The sequence below is a fragment of the Chlorocebus sabaeus genome, chromosome 21 (genome assembly GCF_047675955.1).
Source record: "Chlorocebus sabaeus isolate Y175 chromosome 21, mChlSab1.0.hap1, whole genome shotgun sequence".
NCBI classification, from domain to species: domain Eukaryota; kingdom Metazoa; phylum Chordata; class Mammalia; order Primates; family Cercopithecidae; genus Chlorocebus; species Chlorocebus sabaeus.
The window spans coordinates 117295217-117315211 of NC_132924.1; the positions used below are offsets into that span (position 1 = coordinate 117295217).

General features: G+C 35.7%; 1 protein-coding gene and 2 pseudogenes across 1 annotated transcript; 2 read left to right on the forward strand and 1 right to left on the reverse strand.

Annotated features, from left to right (window-relative positions):
* LOC103227160 (olfactory receptor 2A14-like) overlaps positions 1–19995 on the reverse strand; it is a 150155-nt pseudogene that overhangs the window by 32191 nt on the left and 97969 nt on the right.
* LOC103227158 (olfactory receptor 2A2-like) lies at positions 1388–2685 on the forward strand. The gene has a single exon (XM_007983325.3). It carries the CDS (start codon positions 1816–1818, stop codon positions 2683–2685), a length of 870 nt encoding a protein of 289 aa, XP_007981516.3. The 5' UTR covers positions 1388–1815.
* Positions 15646–17018, forward strand: LOC103227157 (olfactory receptor 2A2-like; annotated as a pseudogene).

Here is a 19995-nt window from a genome sequence, read left to right on the forward strand (position 1 = left end):
ATATTCAAGATTCTATAATTTCTAAATGAGAATAAAAGCAAGAAAATAACATAAAACCTGATGGTTAATCAGGCAGTAGAATTACAAACATGTATTTTTCACCAAAAATAAAATAATAAATTTCAAAACCATTTTCTTCAATGCTAACACCATAAAGGAAGTCAGTTAAGTGATACTATTTTCAGAAGAATCTTGAGACTGTATTATCCCCTGTAATAATTTGTATGCTTTCTCAAATTGTATGTTCTTGTTTTCAGTGTAGAATACCAAAAATTCATGCTGTCTTCATGACAAAAATCATAAGAGCAAATTATCACGATAAAAATATAAATTATTAAAAATCCAATAAAACCCAGATAAATATAAATATCGGCTTATAAATATAATTCTTTATTAAAAGTGATTATAACTTTTGGAGGAAATGGCTGTTTTGTGATTGAAGTGGGGAGTATACAAAGGGAGCTTGAAACATCTGGTCCTATCAGAAGGAAATGATCGCTCAAATATTATGGGAACATGTTAAAAAGACAGAGGAGCAAGCTTAGAAGGTCCAGATATAGGAAAATTAAGCACCAAAAAAACGACAACAATGAAGTACAACCCACTGAATAAAAAAAAATCCATGAGTCCATACTGATGGATAGATGATAGATAACAGATGATAGATAACAGATAGATAACAGATGATCGATAACAGATAGATAGCAGACAGATAAGTGAATGAAGCATTTTTTATTCTAAAGTTGTCAACTAATAAATGTAAAAGCAATTATAGAGTCAGAACAACACATTTTGAATCATTACTAATAATTGAGTTAGGCAAGATAATCAATGGATGCTAAAACTAGTGACTGAATGGAACTAGTGAATTTTAATGGGTACTCCAAAAACTAATTAGGCGAAAAAAATCACATAATGGAGATATCTGGGAAGGACTATCTTCACCTAGTGATCCAAGTTAGCTTCACCCCAATAATAGGACAAATTAATATCATATGCTTGCTCAGAATGCACAGAGGAGAATACTATTTTTCCTGCAGAAAGTGAATAATTTGAACAAAAACATTGAGGAATATTGAGGAATATAGTACACTCTCAATTTGTTGGACATCATGCTAAAGAACTCTTCAAAACATCAGTGTTCAGAAAGGCACAAAAAGGCTGAATAAATATTATAAGTACAGGAGACTAAAGACAGATGACTTTAGATACAACACATAATCTTGGGTTAGGTCCTAGACTGGTGTGGTTGGAGGGAGAATATTGTATATTAGAGAACAGAAACATGTCAATATCAATATTAAACATGTGAATGTCAATATTAAATTTTCTGATTTTAATACTTACATTGTGGTCAAGCTAGTGGGAATTAGTGTTTTCTTACTAAAATATCAGAAATTTAGAATTAAATGGGTATTATGTCTACACTTTAATCTTAACTGGTTCAAAAAATAAAAATTACACAGAGAAAGAGAATAAGATAAATAATAAATGTTAACATTTGCTGAATCTGCATGAAATTAAGTGGGAGTTCTTTGCAAAATTTGTGATGCTATTTGTAAGTTTAAATTTATTTCATAATTAAATGCTAAAAACAGAGAGGTAACAAATCTTGGGAATTTGAAGGGGCTTATCTAATAGGAACAAGCATATAGCCTTTTATAGCCTTTATCTTAGCTCATTTTCTGATAAAAATTCAAATTTTCTGACCTTTCTATCACACTTCAGTCCTTGACAGACTTCCATTAAGGAATGGGAGTCAACCAATAATGGGTCACAGAATTCGTCCTGGTGGGATTCCAGCTCAGTGCTGAGATGGAAGTGCTCCTCTTTTGGATCTTCTCGCTGTTATACATCTTCAGCCTGCTGGCGAATGGCATGATCTTGGGACTTATCTGTCTGGACCACAGTCTGCACACCCCCATGTACTTCTTCCTCTCACACCTGGCCGTCATTGACATGTCCTATGCTTCCAACAATGTTCCCAAGATGCTGGCAAATCTGATGAACAAGAAAAGAACCATCTCCTTTGTTCCATGCATAATGCAGACTTTTTTGTATTTTGCTTTTGCTGATACAGAGTGCCTGATTTTGATGGTGATGTCCTATGATAGCTATGTGGCCATCTGTCACCCTCTCCAGTACACTGTCATCATGAGCTGGAGAGTGTGCACGATCCTGGCTCTCACGTCCTGGTCATGTGGGTTTGCTCTGTCCTTGGTACATGCAATTCTCCTTCTAAGGTTGCCCTTCTGTGGGCCCCGGGATGTGAACCACCTCTTCTGTGAAATTCTGTCTGTCCTCAAGCTGGCCTGTGCTGACACCTGGGTTAACCAAGTGGTCATATTTACTACCTGTGTGTTTGTCTTAGTCGGGCCTCTTTGTCTGATGCTTGTCTCCTACATGCACATCCTCGGGGCCATCCTGAAAATCCAGACAAAGGAGGGCCGCATAAAGGCCCTCTCCACCTGCTCCTCCCACCTGTGTGGGGTTGGACTCTTCTTTGGCATAGCCATGGTGGTTTACATAGTCCCAGACTGTAATCAACGAGAGGAGCAGGAGAAAATGCCGTCCCTGTTTCACAGTCTCTTTAACCCAATGCTGAATCCTCTGATCTACAGCCTGAGGAACGCTCAGGTGAAGGGCGCCCTCCACGGAGCACTGCAGAGGACGCGGTCTATGTAAGGAGTGGAGAGAGTGTTAGTTGGATAGGTCTTTGCTTTTAAACAAGTGGTTTGCTGAAGCAAAAACTGAGAACTTTTTCAGTTAGAAGTTTGATATAAATATGGTACTTTTTCTAATTCTAGCTCTGAAAATAGGACAAGATTACAGTGAAAAAATAGCGTATTATATTTTACACTACCTTTTCCACTGAAAATTCTATGGAGTAGGAACCCAGTTCCTGGATTAAATTTTAATGTTGAGAGTCACTTCTATATGGAGAGTGGAAGAGATGGGAAAGGTATTTTCCTTTGGAATTTGCATCATTTTCTCAGCATTTTATTGCAAATCTCCCATTTTGAAAGAAAAGCAAACAAAACCCAAAGCAAGCATAAACAAATATAGATTAAAATGTATATAAATAAAATAGAAAATTGAAAAAGAATAAGTAAGATCAGGGAAATCAAAAGTGTTTCTTTGAAAAGATTAGCAAAATTGACAAACTTTAGCTACATTTACCAACAAAAAAGTTAAAAGACTCAAATTACTAAAATTAGGGATATAGAAAACATCATCGGCAATCTTACAAATACAGAAAGGATTATCAAAGAACACTATGAACAACTCTGTGTGACCAGTTGGAAACTTACATAAAAGGAAACATTCCAAGAAAGTCACAATCTACCAACTCACTCGAAAATCAATAGATAATCTGAATACACTTCAAATAAGTAAGGAAGTTGAATTCGTAATTTTCAAACTTACACCAAATAAAGTTGCCAATCACATTGCTGTAGTGGCAAATACTATTTAATTTTTAAAAGAATAATTACTACCATTTCTTCATAAAAATCTCTCAAAAAGAGAAGAAAATGGAACATTTCCCAACTTATTATATGAGGTCAGTATCAGTTGATACCAAAAAAATCAAAGACATCACAGGAAATGAAAACTACAGACCGATTTCTTTATGAATACAGATGCAAAATGATTCAACAAATACCAGCAAACCAAATGCAGCAAACATATTTACCAAGTGAGGTTTATTCAAAGAATGCAAGTTTGTTTAAGCATCCAAAACTCAATGTAATAGACCATGTTAATAAAATAAAGAAAATAAAACACATCTGATTATACATATTAAAAGCATTTGACAATTCCAAAATCCTTTCCTGACACACACACACACACACACACACACACACACCAGACTAGAAATACAAGGGAACTTCTTCAAACTGATAAAGGGTAGATAAGAAAACCACAGCTAAAATTACAATTAATTGTTAAAGACTGGGATGCTTTCCCCATAAGAAACATGATCAAGGAAGTTTTTTTGTTGCTGCTTCTATTCAACATTAGACTGGAAGTTCTAGCCAGAGCAATTAAACAAGAAAAAGAAATAAAAGGCATCCAGATTGGAAAGGCATAAGGTGAAATGATCTTGTAAATAGAAAATTCTAAGGAATTTTTTAAAAATCAGCTCAAACAAATAAATTCAACAATATTGCAGAATAAAAGTTTTATACTCAAATATCAATTGTATTTCTGTCAAGAAGCTGAGCTTGAGACAGCTGAGTTTCCAAGTGTCTGAGTAACCAAGCTAAGCAACTAGTCAAAATGACAGCAACAGTCAAGTGTTTAATCATTTACTGTGATAGCATAAGCAAGAGGTTGAACTACAGTAAGTTTCGACTCCCATACTGCTTCATTTATCCCTTTGGAACTCCACTGGGCAAAGGTCAGGTGGATCGATACAGAAGTAGGGATCATCCCACCCCTGAAGGAGCCCAGATCGAAAGGTCTTAATATTTTACGGACCTGAGAATACAGGAGAGGAGAGAAGAGGGAGAGAGAAGGGGAGCAGAAACATACTAAATACTGAGTCAGCATGGAGAAAAGGTGTCTTCAGGGTTTCCCCCTCTCCCCATAAGATCTAGGCCAAGCTCGTCCAACCCAACTCACTCAAAACTAAATAGATAATCTGAATAGACTTGTAATAAGTGAAGAAGTTGAATTAGTAATTTTAAAACTTACACCAAATAAGGCCATCAATCACATTGCTGTAGTGGCAAATTAAACTTAATTTTAAAAGAATAATACTATTTCTTCACAAAAAACCTCTCAAAATAGAAGAAAATGAAACATTTCTCAACTTATTCTATGAAGCCAGTATCACTTGATACCAAAAATATCAAAGACATTACAGGAAATGAAAACTACACTTCCAAAGACCTAGTAATCAAATGTTTGATATGGCTTTCAGGGTATTCAATAACAGGGATAGAGCTGAAGAGGCTGAAAGAACCCAGCATGGCAAATGATGGGATAGACAACAAGCCCAAATGATAGCAGTAACTATAAGCAGCGCCTTGCAATCTCAGGGTCACCCAGGGGGATGCTTCACCCACAGATCAAAAAAGCCTAATAGCAAACCTGCAGGTAATAGCTGCTACTTTAAGTGTGGGAAGCCAGGACATTGGAGCAAGAACTACCCCAGTCAGGGCAGCCCACCCAACCCTGTTCTCACTGCAGGCAGAAGGGTCATTGGAAAAGGGATTGCCCTGAGCTGTGAAAGAAGAAGAGGAACCTTTATAATGGTTTTTATATAATGGACCTTGAAAGCATCTTCCATCTCTTTCAATGTCTTTATAAAGACATAAATATATGGATGATTAAACAGCAACTAAACAGCACTTTATGCCATAATGGCCCTAACTGAGGGCTGGTGGAATAAGACTTTTCCACACTTGTCCCCTCTCAGAACCATCAATTTTAACAAGTATCCATGCACAAACATATTTTCACAGGAGCTAAAGAAACCAGGTGAGTGATTACAGCAAGTGTGTGTAGCACAGAAATAAGAAAATATGCATTGCAAAGAGTAGGTAGGGCAGTTTCACAATACCTGCATGAACCCCCCCCTACTCCAGGCAGAACAGTGCAGAGAGAGATACCCTCTGCATAGGGGAAGAAAAGGGGAGAAAATAACAGATTTTGCCTCAGACTCCAACACTGGGCCAGCCTAGACTCCAACAGTGGGTCCACACCTGGCAGGCATTCACAACCACAGTCTCTGAGTCGATACCCACAGATTCGGCAGTCTACCTGCCACTGCTAAATAGGTCCCCACAGATTCAGGCTCCTGGCTGACCCCATGGCTCCAGGATTCAGGCCTCACATGCAGACTCAGTCTCCAATCTCATTCCAGCACTAGGACAGCCCACCCCAATGCCAGGCTACCCCAGCAGCTTTGGCCTCCTGACCACCTACAGGACTGGTCTGGCCTCCACAGTCCCAGGTTTCAGTCCTGTCCCAAACTCTCTACTGGTCTAGAGTAAGGGTTCCCCTAGTAACCCCAGGCTTCAGGCATGCCTTAGTGCCAGGCCAGGCCCTGAAGCCTCAGACTCCAGCAGACCCAGGATTTAGGCCTGCACCAGCTGACTCAGAGTCTAGGCCAGTTCCAGCAGACCCAGCACCAAGCTAGCCTCTGTGGAGCCAGGTTCTAGGCTAGAACCAGGTTCCAGGAACTGGGCCCAACCTCATAGAACCAGGTACCTGGCTGACTCACTTACTGACCTAGGCACTAGACCAGCCTGACCAAGGGCTTCAACAGGCCCACCTACAGACCATGCCAGATGGCCTGCCTAAAATAACTGGACAAGTTGACTTGGGAAGGGCTTATCTAGACAATTCTGGTTTGCAAAGACTGGAATAAGTCTCTGCTTCTTAAAGTGAGCAGATACCAATGTATGGCCATAAGGATCATGAATAATCATGAAACATGGCAACACTAAAGGAACAAATGAAGCACCAACAACTGATCTTACAAAAATGGAGATTTACAAACTGCCCGACAAAGAATCCAAAATAATCATCTTAAAGAAGCTCAATGAGCTACAAGAGAATATAAATAAACAAATAGATAAAATTAGGAAAACAATACTTGAACAAAATTACAAATTCAATAAGAGAAAGAAACCATAAAAAGAACCAAAGAGAAATTCTGGCACTAAACAACACAATAACAGAAATGAACACCATATAGAGTTTCAGCAGCAGACTTAATCAAATGTGAAATACTTGGTGAACTCAAAAACAGGTCATTTCATATTAGTCAAAGGTGGGGGAAAGAATGAAAAAGAGTGAAGAAAGCCTGCAAAAGCTATAGGATACCATCAAGAACCAATTTAGGCATAATGAATGTCCCAGAGAGAGCAGAGAAATAGAAGGAAAAAAAAAGAAGCTATTAAAAATGATAGAAAACATCCCAAATATGGGAAAAGATATAAATATCCAGGTACAGAAAGCTCCAAGGTTTCCAGTCATGTTTAATCTAAATGAGACTACACCAAGACATGCTATAATCAAACTGACAAAAATCAAAGACAAAGACATGATCCAGAAAGACAAAAGAAGCATATCACATACCAGGGAACACCAATATGGCCCTCAAAATATTTCTCAGCAGAAATCTTACAGGCTGAGAGAGTGGGTTGATTTACTTAAAGTGCCAAAGAGGAAAACAAAGACTGCCAACCAAGAATACTTGAATGGCAAAGCTGTCCTTCAGAAATGAAGGAGAGATAAAGACTTTCCCAGACAAACAAAAGCTAAGGCAATTTGCCACCACTGCACCTGGCCTTACAATAACAGCTGAAGGGAGTTCTTCAACCTAAAAGAAAAGGACCCTAATGGGCAACATAAATCATGAAAGGAGATAACTTAAAGGTAAAAGAAGTACACAATCTAATTCAGAATACTCTAATACTATAATGGTGGTGTGTTAATTACTTATATGTTTAGTCTAATGGTTAAATTATAAACTATTAAAAATTACTACAGTAATTTTTAAGGGATATGTAACATAAAAAGATGTAAATGATGACATCAAATATTCAAAATGTGTGGTGGCAGAGAGTAGAATAAAAATGTAGTGCTTTCTCAGAAATCTGTGGGGAAAAAAAATTAAAAATAAATAAATAAACTTTAAATGTAGTGCTTTTCGTGGCCAAAGATACGTTATCAGCTTCAGATAAACTGTTATAACCACAAGAAACTTTTTGTAAGTGTTATAGTAACCACAAATCAAAAATCGTTAATAGATACTTTAAAAAAGTGAAAAACAAGGAATCAAAACATACTATTAGGAAAAATCACTTAACCACAAAGGAAGACAATAAGAGAGGAATAGAGAAACAAAGTATAAATAAGACAACTACAAAACAATTAACAAAATGGCAGAAGTAAGTCCTTACTTTATAAATAATCACCTTGAATGTAAACGAATTAAATTCTCCAATCAAAAGGCAGAGTGGCTGAATGGATCAAAAGCAAGGCCCAGCTTGATGCTGCCTACAAGAGAGTCACTTCACCTGTAAGGACACACATAGACTGAAAGTGAAGGTATCAGAAAAGATTTTCCATGCAAATGAAAACCAAAGGAGAGTAAGAGTAGCTATACTCATACCAGATAAAATAGACTTTAAGTCAAAAACTGTAGAAAGAAACAAAGAAAGTCATTACATAAATAATAAAGGGGTTAATTCAGCAAGCGGGTATAATAACACTCTGATGGAGCGTGCTGTTGAAGATCTCTATAGAGTTGCTCATTTTTGTCATTGTGGTTTTCGGTGTCAGAATTTCTCTTTATTTTTTTATGGTTTCTTTCCTGTATGTGTGTGTGTATGTGTGTGTGTGTGTGTATATCTCAAACCCAGGATCACCTAAACATAGAAAGCAAATATTAATAGATCCAAGAAGAGAGAAGACTTCAATACAATAATAGTAGAGGACTTCAATACCCCACTTTTAGCAATGGACAGATTATCCAGGAAGAAAATGTTAAACTATATTCCAGACCAAATGGACCTAACAGACATATACAGACCATTCCATAAACAGCTGCAGAATACACATTCTTCTCAACTGCACAATGTCTAGAATAAATCATATATTAAGGCACAAAATAATTCATAATAAATTTAAGAAATTGAAATATCAAGGAGCTCTTCTGACCATGATGGTATCAAAACAGAAATAACAGGAGGAACTTCAGAAAAATTATAAATACATGGAAATTAAATAATACGCTCCCTGACAACCAATGGGTCAATGAAGAAATTAAGAAAGATGTTTAAAATCTTTTTAGCCCAATGAAAATGGAAACACAGCATACCAAAACACATGGGATATAGAAAAAAAACATTCTAAGAGGGAAGTTTAAAGCAATAAATGCTTACATCAAAAAAGAAGAAAGACTGCATACAAACAATCTCTGTTGTGCCTTAAGGAACTAGAAAAACAAGAATAAGCTAAGCCCCAAATTAATAGAATAAATAAAATAATAATGATCAGAGTAGAAATAAATGAAGTAAAGACTAAACAATAAAAACATCAAAAAAGTCTTCTTTTTGAAATGTTAAACAAAATCAACAAACTGTTAGCTAGTCTTAAAAAAGGAGAGAAGACTGAGATAAAAAAAATCAGAATTGAAAAAGGAGATATTACAATGATCATAAGAAACAATTATAAACAATTATGCACAACAAATTGGATAAGCTAGAAGAAATTGACAAATTTCTTGATACATTTTATTTACCAAGATTGAATTATGAAGAAATAAAAAATCCGAAAAGATCATGATCAGGTAAAGAGATTGATTCCACAATAAAAAGTCTCTCATCAAAGAATAGCCGAGGACCTGATAGCTTCACTGCTGAGTTTTACCAAATATTTAAAGAAGAACTAGTAAAAACTCTTCCAAAAAATTAAAGAGGAGGAAATACTTCCAAACTCATTCTTAAAGGCCAGCATTACCCTGACACCAAAACTAGACAAGGATGTGGCAAGAAAAGAAAACTACAGGTTAATACACCTGATGAGCATAGATGTAAACATTCTGAACAAAATACTAGCAAACCAAATTTAACAACACATTAAAAGGATTTTTCACCATAATCAAGTGGGATTCAGTCCAGGAAAGCAAGGATGGTTCAACATATGCAAATCAAAAATGTGATACATCACATTAACAGAATGAAGGACAAAAACCGAATGATCATTTCAATACATGCAGAAAAAGCATTTGACAAAATTCAGTATCCATTCATAATTTTAAAAAAAGACCTCTCAACAAATTAGGAATAGGAGTATATCTCAACCCAACAAAGGCCATGTATGACAAAACCACAGATAACATTGTACTCAATGGAAAAAAATTCGAAGCTTTTCCTCTAAGATCTAGAACATGACAAGGATTCCCACACTTTCCACTTCTAGTCAAAACAGTACTGAAAGTACTAGTCACATAAATTAGTCAATAAAAAGAAATAAAAAGCATTCAAGTTGAAAAGGAAGGAGTTAAATTGTCCCTGTTTGCAGATGGCATGATCTTTTATATACATAAAAATCCCTGAAGTTTCCACCAAACAACTGTTGGAACTAATAAATGAATTAGTAAAGTTGTAAGGTACAAAATCAACATACAAAAATCAGTAGTATACCTATGCACTAGCAGCAAACTATCTGAAAAAGAAATCAAGAAAATAATCCTATTAACAATAGCTTACAAAATAACATATATAGAAAGAAATTCAGCAAAGGAGATGATAGGCCTGTACATTGAAAACTATAAAACACTGATGAAACAAATTGAAGACATGCCACTGCACCCAGCCTGCACTGATTCTTTTTAATTGTTTGGTTATAAGATGGCTTTATGCTTTTAAAAATCCCCAAGGACTTGAAGAGATTTTTATGTGGGTATTTGTTGATTATTATTATTATTACAAATTAAAACATCATTGTAAACTATTTGTTTTTTATTCATTAAAAATAATAATCCCATCATATGATAATATATATAACATTTATTAAAACAGCTTTTATGAAGCCAAATAAACTGAAAAGATAGTATTGTTTCACATTTTTGTAAAATTATTTGTTTGTCTTACCAAATGACTGCATTTGTAAGTTTCCTGCTGCATCTGATCTTTTATAATTTCAAACATCACATAACATTTGGAATACCCCGTTACACCTTCGCAAAAGAACAAGAGTGGGAAAAACTAATGATGTCTTAAATTACTATTAGAAAAACTTTGTTTTCTGAAACTTAATAAGGGCTCAGTAATTGTTGTTTATGTCTATTATTTCCCTTCCTCACTGTGAGCACATACATATTCCACTTCAGACAGAGATACACCTTGGTGTTGGGAGATCAATTCCTTTTTAGGGTTGCCATAACAGGTTCTATGGGAACCAAGTCACAACCTCTCTTACACCTTCATGAGTACTAAAGAGGTGTTTGAATTCATAAAATTGTAGCAATTTTATGTGTTTGGATACTGTAATTTGTGATATTTCTCTCAAGTTATTTACTCTTGAGATATTTGAAAATCTGTATGCAAACAGTGTGATGCCAAGATGTGTCCTCCCTTTTTCCTACAATTTTCCTCCAAGGACAATCAGACACAATCTTTGCTCTCCTCCAGAAAGAAGAGTCAGGGAACAATTTTGTTTCCCCTTAGGGAGAAGGTAGAAAGATATGAGGTCTCATAATCCTTCTGGGAATTTACTTCTTAGCTAATTCTAAATAAAACCCTTGCTCCTTGAGGTTTAATTTAGAGCTTCATACTCTATTTTGATAGCATCATCAAGTGGAGTATATGCTGCTGAATCTGGGATTTGTTCCTCTGGAGTCAGCTAGAATTTCTTATAGCACATCACTCATCTATGTAGTGTTTATTCTAGTTCAAAGTTTACCCCTGAGGAATATCTAGTGCTTATACCTTCTTATGCAGAAGAGATTTATTTGCACTGTGAGGTGGTTTTCAGCATAGCTAAAGTAGGACAGAGTGGCAGCAAAAATCCTCACGGCTATGCAGAGAGGAATGACACTCCTGGGTGGCATATCCTAAGTTCTTTCTAACTCAAAGTTTGTGTACCAGGTAGATGAAATAGAAACATAGATGCACCCCACTCCCACCCAGCTCCGGGAGGTTCTGCCTGCTATGCTATGGCCAGGAGCCTTCTGACTGCTTAGCAACTGTCTCACCATCACCTCCCAGTGTGGATGGATGGTGGTCATCTAAACTGGCCCAACTCTATTGATTAAGAAGGCAACTAAAAGTAAGAGAGGCTTCAAATGCAGGCAATGCCTCTGGATAGGGATATTTTGGATAAGCCAAAAGGATAAAAGGATCTTAGATACTAGAGAGAGTGAGAGAGAGAGAGAGACAGAGACAGAGAGAAAGAATTAGATAGACAGGCAGACAGAGATAGAGAATTATATATAGATAATATATATTTATTATATAGATTATATAAATATGTAATCTAGCACAAATGAAGATATTCAGAGAAACTTCTGTTACTGGAAAACAAAATTCTGGTAGCAACTGCAGTTAATTCTTTCCCTTGCAGAAACAGTGTAAGAGGTAAGTTTGCAATATAATTGTTTCTTTTTGAAATTTTCTAAACCATTACTCTCAATGTCAAAAATTATTCAACTCAGAAATTACTGTGTGTGATATGGGATTTATCCTACCACAAAATAGAGTAGAATGAGTGCCAATTCTTCTGATCAGAGTTGAAGAAATAGGATAAAGCACCCTAGCTCAGTTACAGGACTGTCCGGGGGGGAGTATTGTACATACTGACCCTGCATACTATTGTTTTCTGCATTTCTACTATTTCATTGGCTCTATTTGGAAGGAAAAAATTTATTTAGGTACCTTAACTTTTTCTCCTAGATTTCAGTGCTATACCTTCTAAAAAGTTTTGCTCTTTCTTCACTATTATTTTCATGTTTATTTTTTAACAGTGAAATAAAAATGATGGCAATGGAGAGAAAGGATTTAATAATTCAGAGACAGAAATAATTAAACTAAAAAGTTAAGATGTTACTATATCATTTTTATATTACAGGAATTTTCTTTAGTTGTAGCAAAAATTCATGTTACGAACTTCATGCACATTTATATAAACCTCCCAAAATGTGTTCATATTTACAGATCTAACACTGTCTCTCATTTGTGTTTGAGCCATTGCTCTTAAGATACCACTGCCATAAAATGTAGGCCTCTCTTAGGCTGATATTTTGCAAAAGTTCTCAACATTGCCTTCAAGGTCTTCAAGGTCTCTTTTTACTTTATTTTACTTTCTTATAAACTAACTTTCCAATAAAGCAATTATCCTGAAACTGTCTTCTTACATGCAACATTCAAAGCAAGTATAAGACATTAACTTTTATGTATTGTCAGTTTTCTCTGCAGATATAATACAGTTCATTTGTCTAAGTTTATTCAAGTATAGCCTATAGAAATAATGTCTATCAAATTATGTGGATTATTCATCGCATTTTAATAAACCCATTTTCAAATGATTAACTTCTAAGTGTGAACGTTTCCTAGTAAAGTTAAAATCATGTCTTGGTAATTGATAGAAACTGACAAATAGAAGAAACTAGTGTATGTATTTTTCAAGAAAATATAACAATCTGTTTAGTATTTTCTATTTTCCTGTTTCAACTAATACTATTTTAGTTATTATCAGGACCATAAAGATGTTTAACACTTACAACCCATCCATAAGACTTTTACAACTGGTTACAGAAGGCATATCAGCTCAAATGAATGACACTTAGTATCAAATCCCTCTTCCTTTTTAATTTTATCTTGAGCATGCAACATATCTTCAGAATAGGAATATAACTCATTTCACAGTTTTTACTGACAAACCTGTATACACTTAACAGGTGTCTGAAGAGCTTCCTTATAAGAATCTACTCTAATTCCCTAGAAGACTCTCTTTATAGGCTGATTACCTAGACCTTCAATGAAATGTAAGGAAACAGGCTATCACCTTCCTTTCTATGGTAGCTGGTTGTAGACAAACAGAAGAATCCCCCAAGTTGAGAAGCCCTGTGTCTCTGCTGCTCTCTGAGCACCCCTGTGGATTATACAGTGAGGTAGTTGATAAGCACAGTAACAACACTAGCATTTTTGAATAATCCAGATGCAATTTTTAGCTTCAAATATGCCTGCCTCCTAATTTACATTTACCTATGCCTGGTATTCTCCAAAGTGATATACAATATTTTCCAAAATATTTATATTGTTAAATCCATCCCACTTTCATGAACACAAAAAATAATGTCAGTAATAAGCATGAATTAAATTACATCCATCATTGTAAAAGAAATAATTCATATTTATCTGGGCATATATTAGTTCTGTAGAAAATATACTTTGACTATGAGCAATAAAAGTAACACCACAGTTATGTAATATTATGTATTTTAAAGCTATGGCATTGATTATATTAAAATGTTGTTTAAACTGTAATGACTGTATAGGTAAAGATATCTCTGTATAATGGATGACGTGAGTCTGAAAAATCAAGTCATTCCAGATGTCACTTATCTAGGAAACCGGAGCTGTTCTTGGGCCACGAACTGAAATTAAGAATAAAATAACAGATGCAAAATAAAAGACACATAATTTGCTCTTAATTATATAGGTAAAAGGATGTCTAGGAAGGAAATCCTGAATAGTGGGTTTTGAGATAATGACTTTCACAGAAAACATCTAGATCCTGGGCAGTAAGAAATAGTAAAATGTCCCATAAAGCTGTAATTAGTGGACTTTATCCCAGGTTTGACCGAAGTATATTAAAACAGGACTAATGACCAATTAACCAACGGCCAATTAACTTCTCAGAGTCAGCATGACAAAGCTGAAAAGCTACACGTAGGACAACGTCATAGGAAAGGTGAATGAGAGTATGATGCCCTGATTGCTAAGGCAGAGGCTTTTTACCATTAAGTAGTTTCTTCCAGGGTGATATATCTGATTTTTTGTTAGTTTGCTAGACAGTAATGGTTATAATTCATTAAATTAAAAATTCCATGTGTCCACATTAATTGATTGACAAATAACTAGAAAGAAAGAAAAAGAATGAAAGAAGAAGAAAGAAAAGAAAAGAAAGAAAGAAAGAAAAAGAAAGGGAGAGAGAGAAAGGAAGAAAGAGAAAAAAGGAAAGAAAGAAAGGAAAAAAAGAAAGAAGAAAGAAAGAAAGAAAGAAGGAAAGAAAGGAAGGAAGGAAGGAAGGAAGGAAGGAAGGAAGGAAGGAAGGAAGGAAGGAAGGAAGGAAGGGAGGGAGGGAGAGAGAGAGAAAGGAAGGAAGGAAGGAAAAGAGAGAGAGAAAGAAAGAAAGAAGGAAGGAAGGAAGGAAGGAAGGAAGGAAGGAAGGAAGGAAGGAAGGAAGGAAGGAAGGAGAAAGAAGACAGACAGGCAAATAGATAGGCAGACAGCTCAAGCTCATTCTCACAGTAAAGCCAACTAATAAACATAAAAGGAATGAGGGAGTTAGAATGACACATTTTGCAACCATCATTACTTATAATGGAGTCAGGTAAGATAATCAATAGATGCTTTAATGAGTGGCTGAGAATTTAATAAAAACAAGATGTGTATATATTAGTTTTAATATATTTCCCAGAAATTATACTAGAAAAAAGGATAATTTTATAATGGAGATAGGATGCATCACCTCAACCAAATGATCCACATTAGCTTTTGAATATTGGAGCAAATTAACATTATCTGCCTACTAATAAAAGACATTGAGATGGACATATAGATTCATTTCCTGTTAAAAATCTAAAGTCTGGATAAAAATATGGAGGGTCAATAGAAAACCCATTCTGAGAACATTCTGTGAAACAACTTGTTTGTACTTTTCAAAATTTTTAATGTCTAGATAGAGAGAGAGTGTCTGGGTAGCTATCTCTGATCAGAATAGATTAACTATACTATGGGCTGTTGCATCACATCTTGGACAGGAAGGACAGAAGATGCTCTGTTTAGAAAACAATATTATGTCAAGATCACATTTCCTGATTTTGATAATGGTACTGTGGTTAGATAAGTGAATCCCTTTGTTCTTGGATAAAATAGAGAGCTGAGGGATAAACTGGTATCATAGATACACACTAGTCTTAAGTGTCCCATAAAAATATATATATATTAATATAGACGAAAAGGGAACAAGTAAATATGAAAAAATTATTAACAATTGTTGAATCTAGATGAAATGTGTATGAGAGAACTGTTTCTAATTCTTGACACTTATCTGAAGGTTTGAATTACTTTACAGTAAAAAGGTAAAAACAAAAACAGAAAGAAACGCAAGGGGGGAAAGGTGAGTTAAGTAGGCACAAATATATATATGCTTCCTCTGAGCTCATTTTGAAATAAATAACTCATTCTCTTTGATTCTCCAACCCTGATCTTTCATCACACTCTGGTCCTCTACAAAGTGTCATTAAGGAATGGGGGACAACCAGTCATGGGTCACAGAATTCATCCTGGTTGGATTCCAGCTCAGTGTGGAGATGCAAGTACGCCTCTTCTGGATCTTCTCCCTGTTATATCTCTTCAGCCTGCTAGCAAATGGCATGATCTTGGGGCTCATCTGTGTGGATCCCAGACTACGCACCCCCATGTACTTCTTCCTCTTACACTTGGCTGTCATTGACATATCCTATGCTTCCAGCAGTTTGCTCAACATGCTGAAAAACCTAGGGCAACACACAAAAAAATTATCTCCTTCATCTCTTGCCATTAGGCAGAAGGCTTTGTATTTGACTTTTGCTGCTGCAGAGTGCCTGATTTTGGTGGTGATGTCCTATGATAGGTTTGTGACGATCTGCCATCCCCTGCATTACATTATCATGAACTGGAGAGTGTGCACAGTCCTGGCTGTTACTTCCTGGGCATGTGGATTTTCCCTGGCCCTCATAAATCTAATACTCCTTCTAAGGCTGCCCTTCTGTGGACCCCAGGAGGTGAACCGCTTCTTCTGTGAAATTCTATCTGTCCTCAAACTGGCCTGTACAGACACCTGGATTAATGAAATTTTTGTCTTTGCTGGTCGTGTGTTTGTCTAAGTCAGGCCCCTTTCCTTGATGCTGATCTCCTATATGCGCATCCTCTTGGCCATCCTGAAGATACAGTCAAAGGAGGGCTGCAAAAAAGCCTTTTCCACCTGCTCCTCCCACCTCTGTGTGGTTGGGCTCTACTTTGGCATAGACATGGTGGTTTACCTGGTCCCAGATAACAGTCGACGACAGGAGCAGGAGAAAATCCTCACCTTGTTTTACAGCCTTTTCAACCCATTGCTGAACCCCCTCATCTACAGCCTGCGGAATGCTCAGGTGAAGGGTGCCTTATACAGAGCACTGCAGAAAAAGAGGACCATATGAATGAGGAGAGAATTTTGATTCAGTTGATCTACCTTTATGAGATGTGGTTTGCTTGCACAATACAACTCAGAAAAAGTCCACAAGAAGAGGCTTCATTTAAGAATGAAAATTACCTAAATTTTGGCCCTGAAAATGGGAACAAATTTCCTGGGTATACCCATCTTCCTATATTAAGTAGTCTTGTTAGGATACAGGATAGCTACATGAGAATATCTAATTTTTTGTTTAAAATAATGACATCTTTTCAAAAGTCAGAAATAGGATTATGTGGAGATAAAATACTTATTATTTTATAATTTCAACTGTTGTTTTAGATTCAGGGGGTACATGTGCAGGTTTGTTACATGGTTATATCATGTTATGCTGAAATTTGGTGTATGATTGAACCCATCACCCAGGAAGTGAGTATAGTATCCAACAGAAAGTTACATCAACACATTACTATTCGCTGATCAATCAGGACATATGTAAATCCTATCATTACCTGATAGCATCTGAAAACGGTAGATTAAAATCAATATTATGAGAAAAATCTTCCAAGAGAAACCAGAACTTTAGTAATGTAGAGCAATGTGTTTCTACTTCACTGATTATGAGGACAATCAAATAAATGACTAAATTCCTTTTGGGAATAATTCAGAAAAGTAAACAAGAAAACATTGTGGAAAACTTCAATGAGAAAGAAAAAGAAGGGAGGGAGGGAGGGAGGGGGGAAGGAAGGAAGGAAGGAAGGAAGGAAGGAAGGAAGGAAGGAAGGAAGGAAGGAAGGAAGGAAGGAAGGAAGGAAGGAAAATAGATAGACAATTATAAAGTATATTTCAAGCTGTATGGTACGACCAAGTGAATGAAATACAATTGGAAATGTTTAAATGGTCTGGAAGGCAAGAGTTCTAAGCCTGGCTCTAACTTTACATTTATTCATGGGTTATGGTAATTACCAATATGACAAGATTGAATCACCTGTAGGGGATCTTAGGTAATATTCAATTTATCTTAAGATGGGTTGTGGTGACAACAAGAGATATGAAACAACAAGAGATATGAAACAAGAGGTATGAACCAACATTGCCTACCTTTCATGTTGGTAAGCAGTTCTTTGGATTTGTGAAACAAGACTGAGCAACACTTATTATGCTAATCATGGTACAATCAGTAAAGGTGGCTTTTCTATAGTCATCAGCTGAAGCATTTATTTTTTAAAGTATTCTCTTTATTATAAACTCCAATAGTAATAGCAGATTTAATCTGGTGTTCTAATATCTCAATTTCCCTTTATCTATTGATTTCCTTTTATCTATTAATTTCCTTTTATCTACCAATTTCCTTTTATCTATTAATAAATTAATGGATGTCATTTTTAGTGTAATTTTAAGTTTACAGAAAAATTAAGTGCTAAGCTAAGAGTTACATATACTCTCTAAACCCTCTCCACACAAATCGTGTCCCCTATAATTAATATCATGCCTTATGTGTGGTAGTTATTACAACTGGTTGGTCAATATTTGTATATTAACGTTAAATATAGCTTATAGCTTACATTACGGTCCACTGTGTTGCACATTCTAAAGGTTTTAACAAATGTATAATGTCATGTATCCAATATTACAGCATATAGAATAGTTTCACTGCCCTAAAAATCCCCTGTGCTCTACCTATTTATCTCATTCTCCCTCCTCCAAAACTCCTGGAACCGGTAATCTTTTTAGTAGCTCGATAGTTTTGCCTTTTCCAGATTATTTAGTTGAGATCATACAGTATATAGCCCTTTAAGAATGGCTCCTTTGTGAGAAATATGCTATACTAACTAAGGTTCTTCCATGTCTTTTTGTGGCTTGGTAACTCATTACTTTTTATCACTGAATATTCCATTTTCTGGATATGCCTGTATTATGCTGTTCTTGCATTGCTATAAAGAAATTCCTGAGACTGGGTAATTTATAAAGAAAAGAGGTTTGATTGGTGCATAGTTCTGCAGACAGCACAAGAAGAGAAGTGCTAGTGTCTGCTTCTGATGAGAGCCTCAGGAGGCTTACAATCATGACAGAAGGTGAAGGGTGAGCAGACATCTCAATGATGAGAGTAGCAGCAACAGCGGGGAGGTGTCACACACTTTTAAAAACCAGGTCTTATGAGAACTCTCTCATTACCATGAGGACAGCACCAAGGAGATAGCACTAAGCCATTCATGAGAAATCTGCCTCATTATTCAGTTACCTCCTACCACTCCCCACCTCCAACACTGGGAATTCCATTTTAAAATGAGACTTAGAAGGAACAATATCCAAACTCTATCAGTACCATAGTTTGTTTTTCCACTCACCTATTGAAATACATCTTAGATACTTCTGAGGTTTAACAATTATGAATACAGATACTATAAACATTTGTATATAGGTTTTGGGTTAGCATGTCTTTAACTCATTTGGGTAAATACCAAGGAAAGCAATATGCTGGATTATGTGGGAAGTATGCACTTAGTTTTATAGGAAATTTCCAAACTGTCTACCAAAGTGGCTGTACCATTTGTATTCCCACCTGCAATAAAGGAGAGTTCCTGTTGCTCCATATCCTTACCAGTATTTAGTTTTGTCGGTGGCGTTTTAAATTTTCACCATTTTAATAGGTGTACAAGAGTATTTCATTCTTATTTAAATATGAAATTTTCTGATGACAGATGATGTTGAGAATATTTCCATGTGCTTTCTTGCCATCTGTATATCTCCTTTGGTGAGGTGTCTCTTCACATATTTTGTTCACTTTTTTAATGTTTTTGTTTTTGCTCATTGTTGAGTATTAAGAGTTACTTGTATATTTTCCACAAGTTATTTTTCATATTTGTTTTGTAATATACTTATTCTAGTCTATGGCTTATCTTTTCATTTTTTTAAACTTCAGTTTTAATGAAGTTCAACTTATCAATTTGTTTTCCAATGGATTATTCTTTTAATCCAAAAAGGCATTGCCAATCACAAGGTCACCTATAAAGTGTTCTGTTTTCCATTAGGGGTTTTAAAATTTTGCACTTAACATGTAAGTCTATGATCCATCTGAGTTAACTGCATAAA

Excerpts from the sequence above, each read along its gene's own strand:
- LOC103227158 (XM_007983325.3), top strand. The coding sequence starts at position 1,816 with ATGGAAGTGCTCCTCTTTTGGATCTTCTCGCTGTTATACATCTTCAGC.